Source organism: Drosophila persimilis, unplaced genomic scaffold (genome assembly GCF_003286085.1).
Source record: "Drosophila persimilis strain 14011-0111.01,24,50 unplaced genomic scaffold, DperRS2 tig00000477-arrow-pilon, whole genome shotgun sequence".
In the NCBI taxonomy this organism is placed as follows: domain Eukaryota; kingdom Metazoa; phylum Arthropoda; class Insecta; order Diptera; family Drosophilidae; genus Drosophila; species Drosophila persimilis.
The window spans coordinates 204,431-205,882 of record NW_020825313.1 but is presented as its reverse complement, the minus strand read 5'-3'; the positions used below and the strand labels follow the sequence as shown (position 1 = coordinate 205,882).

General features: G+C 45.5%; 1 protein-coding gene across 1 annotated transcript; it reads right to left on the bottom strand.

Annotated features, from left to right (window-relative positions):
- Positions 1 to 502: 502 nt before the first annotated feature.
- On the bottom strand, positions 503 to 1,211 carry LOC6604088 (40S ribosomal protein S9). The gene has a single exon (XM_002028992.2). It carries the CDS (start codon positions 1,173 to 1,175, stop codon positions 588 to 590), a length of 588 nt encoding a protein of 195 aa, XP_002029028.1. The 5' UTR covers positions 1,176 to 1,211; the 3' UTR covers positions 503 to 587.
- Between the last annotated feature and the right edge of the window lie 241 nt (positions 1,212 to 1,452).

Below are 1,452 nucleotides of genomic sequence, written 5' to 3'. Positions count from 1 at the left end.
AGCACGAGATCAAAACTCAACATGAAGACCCGGTCTACAGACGACCATACAAATATGCCCAGATACATGATCAGGAGGTAAACCAGCAAATCAGAGATATGATCAGGCAGGGAATAATTCGAAAGTCGAATTCTCCTTACTGCTCGCCCATATCTATGATTCCGAAGAAGATAGATGCTTCAGGAAAGCAAAAATATCGAATGGTAGTAGACTATAGAAGTCTAAATGAAATAACAGTTAAGGACAAATTCCCAACTCCAAGAATGGATGAAATCCTAGACAAACTAGGTAAATGTCAGTATTTTACGACAATCGATTTAGCAAAAGGTTTCCATCAAATACCCATGGAACCTAGCTCAATCCCCAAAACTGCGTTCTCCACTAAGCATGGACATTACGAGTTCACTCGTATGCCCTTTGGGCTAACCACTGCCCCAGCTACCTTCCAAAGATGTATGAACAATCTGCTAGAAGAGTTAATTTTTTTTTTTTTTTCTTTTTTTTGGCCATTTTACATTTATTGTGTAAAACAAAGTTTAAACTATAAAATTTTGCGCCATATAGTCGAATTGGCAGGCTACCATAGCTTAGTCCTCATCCTCTTCGGGAGCAGCAGCACCACCACCCAGGTTCTTCTTCAGGTTCTTGCGCTTGACGCGACCAGGACGGCCGCCACCGAAGGGCGACTTCAGAGAGAAGTCGATGTGCTTCTGGGAGTCCAGGCGCACAACGAACGATGGGATGTTGACAACTTGCTTGCGCACACGAATGTGACGCTGGCGGATCAGCACACGGGCATGATGGATGGACTTGGCCAATCCAAGCTTGAAGACCTGGGTCTGCAGACGACGCTCCAAGAAATCTTCAATCTTCAGGCCGAGCACGTAATCGAGCTTCATGCGAGATTCGTCCAAGACACCAATGCGCACCAGACGACGCAGAAGGGCATTGCCCTGGAAAAGACGCTTCTCGTCCTTCTCATCGAGGGTCAGCAGCTCACGGGCAGCCTTACGGATCTTGGCCAGAGCGTACTTGACGCGCCACACCTCACGCTTGTTGCGAAGACCATATTCGCCAATGATCTTCAACTCCTGATCCAGACGCGCCTTCTCATAGGGGCGACGGGGAGTCACATAGGTCTTCGAGAAGACCGATGGTATGCGGCCGTTTACCATGATTCCAACAATTCAACCGTGTTTCGGTTGGCGATTGGCGAAAGAAGAAAGAGGAATCTTCAAAGATTGCTTTGTATACTTAGATGACATCATTATATTTTCCACTTCATTGGAAGAACACTTGTTGTCACTAAGGAGAGTATTTGGAAAGTTGAGAGACGCCAACTTGAAGCTACAAATGGATAAATGTGAATTCATGAAAAAGGAAACTGAATTCCTAGGTCATGTAGTCACTACTGAAGGAATAGTACCAAATCCAGGCAAAATCTCTGCCATT

What these genes read in the sequence shown, in the direction of transcription:
- LOC6604088 (XM_002028992.2), bottom strand. Translation starts at nt 1,175, where the DNA reads ATGGTAAACGGCCGCATACCATCGGTCTTCTCGAAGACCTATGTGACT.